At 38.7% G+C, this 2,566-nt stretch overlaps 1 protein-coding gene across 1 annotated transcript; it reads left to right on the plus strand.

The window, feature by feature from the left end:
• The first annotated feature begins 364 nt into the window (after positions 1-364).
• LOC130998336 (WUSCHEL-related homeobox 4-like) lies at positions 365-1,906 on the plus strand. The gene is made up of 4 exons (XM_057923764.1): positions 365-474; positions 532-710; positions 1,157-1,414; positions 1,546-1,906. The coding sequence occupies exons 2-4, from the start codon at positions 588-590 to the stop codon at positions 1,693-1,695; spliced, it is 531 nt and encodes a 176-aa protein (XP_057779747.1). The 5' UTR covers positions 365-474; positions 532-587; the 3' UTR covers positions 1,696-1,906.
• The last annotated feature ends 660 nt before the right edge of the window (positions 1,907-2,566 follow it).

Genomic DNA, 2,566 nt, shown 5'->3' on the forward strand with positions numbered 1-2,566 from the left:
ATAGAGAATATAATAAAATAACTAAATCCTATTTTTATTTTCAAAAATAAATTAAATAAATCAAAATTGTTCTTATTATATTAGTGTGTGGGTGACCACAATGTGGCTGCATAGATTTATTGATAAAAAAAGCAGCACTTAAATTTTAGGCAGTCACAAATATCTGTTTGAGAAAGCTATGGGTGGCGATGATTAGTAATTAAAAGGAAGAAAGGTGATGATAATAAGTAAAAATTAAAAAAGGTGAATTGAATGAATAATTAGGTGGTAGTCATATGATTAAAGGAAATACACTAAAATGTTGGTTTAGTGGGCTAGAGTAGAGGGATCACTTTCCAATTCGTCTTTATAAGATGGAAAACCTCAAGTCAACCTCACCTCATCATTTGGTCTTGGTTAATCTAGTAGCCCTCTTAGCTTTATTTCCCCTTTATATTTTCCTTTTCCTTTCCTCATCAATGTCATCACCTTTCTAGCTATATTTTTTTTTTGATCAGTAAAGTAAAAATTTTATTGAAAGAAAATGGATCAAGCTATATAACCACCACATTCTAATTTCCCCATCAAAGAATGCCACCCGTGCGACCATGAAGGTTCACCAGTTCGCACGTGGGTTCCGGGACTGCAAGCGCCTCCGCCCCCTCGCCCCCGCCCCCTTCAACTTCATCAGACATGGATCCTCGGATTATCAGAAAAGAGAATCAACTCAGGTGACATATCTCTTCCACACAAAATCTCTTATTCTATTAATTATTAATGCCGATGGTGTTTCAACTGCCAGAAGGGATTTACACATATATATTAAATGCTGCTTGAATTCAGCTGTGTGATGTCATTTAAAATGGTATGGAAGCTAGATTTCCAAGTCAGAAAGTGCCATCCTGCCACCAGACTACATTAATGAAAATGAAAATTTCACTGTTGCATGCAACAACCACACACTCGCACTCACACTCGGGAATTTCTCGCCTTACACTGCGGGAGAGAAAATGCAAATAGTTGGCACATTAGGCCTCTCTCTCTCTCTCTCTCAATCATAAATATAATATCACTTTCACACAGTTTTTCCAAAAGTTCTTGTATAACGGCCCACCATAGTTTGAAAACAAAGACGGCGATGTTGAATTTGGGAGTGAGGGTTCCGATTTGGATGCAGGCGGAAGCGCCGGCGCCGGGTGGGACGAGGTGGAATCCGACTCAAGAACAGATCGGAATACTGGAGATGCTGTACCAAGGCGGCATGCGAACGCCCAACGCCCACCAAATCGAGCAGATCACTGCGCAGCTCGCCAACTACGGCAAGATCGAAGGCAAAAACGTGTTTTATTGGTTCCAAAACCATAAGGCGCGAGAGCGCCAGAAGCAGAAGCGCGGCCTCAGCCCCCGCCAACCACCGCCTTCTCCATTTGCCACGGTATGTAACTTTGCAAATTTGTGTAATTCAGTCACGAATCGGAAGCATCTGAGTAGGCTCACCAGTAAAACATGTTTCTATATATGGTGTAAGTGTTCATTTTAGAACTAAATTTAATTAATTTGGTTCAGGGAGAGGATTTAGATTGTAGCGCGCAGAAAAGAAAGTGCAGATCGTGGGCGTTTGATCAAGTAGATTACAGATATTGTAGAGAGGAAGAAGAAGGAGTTGAAGATAGAACCCTGGAGTTATTCCCTTTGCACCCTGAAGGAAGATCTTGAGGAATTAATAGTTAATGTTGACCTTAGTTATGCTTATTTGTAGTCTGCTTTTGATTAATGTCTGCAGCTGCCAGTCCAACCCTTATTCTATGTTTGCTTTTCTAATTTTTGCTTTGTACAAGGGAAGAAGACAAGTTGTTGTATTGTATGGGGCAACTTTCTGATGCATTCTGATCAATTTTCAGTTACAAGGTATTATTATTTCTTGCTAGCTGTGAATATGTCTGAATGCAAAGTGCTTTGGCTATTTATTAGAAGCGTTACTTTTGACTATAGAAATACTGTATTTACTTTAAGGTTGGAAATGGTACAAGCTCAGAATGGTAGGACACTGAAGTCCATGCATATCTACAAGTTTTTCTTTCATGGACAATTTTGAGCAAGTGTGTGTGTATTTTTTTTCGTGTAACAAAAGATTTGGTTACAACTTACAAAGCTTTTCAAGTATATATAAATATATTTATAAATATTAATTGTGATTTATGAGGTAGTGGTTTGTGGGGCCGGGTCAGATGTGTATCTGATGGAGACGAGACTATTTGGAGGGAAGGAATTTGAAAAACTAGATAAGATAAGTATTTGTTGGCGTGTGCGGAAATGTATTTGGCTTTTAACTATATCTATATGCTTTGGATTGGGCGAGACTGTTGCATGCAAATCTTTTCTATCATCTATTGTGACTCGAGTTGAGAACCCCACGAATAAAAAATACTACGACAATTTTTAATTACATCAAAATTGAGATTTGATGATAATATTAAAATCTACATAACCCAGCCTCCTCCGATCCCGTCACCATAATGTTTATATTGAAATTTGATGATATAAGGTAGTGGGTGCCACGGCGGTTATGTAGGTGTTGCTGACGGCG

This window comes from Salvia miltiorrhiza, chromosome 1 (genome assembly GCF_028751815.1).
Source record: "Salvia miltiorrhiza cultivar Shanhuang (shh) chromosome 1, IMPLAD_Smil_shh, whole genome shotgun sequence".
Classification (NCBI taxonomy): Eukaryota; Viridiplantae; Streptophyta; class Magnoliopsida; order Lamiales; family Lamiaceae; genus Salvia; species Salvia miltiorrhiza.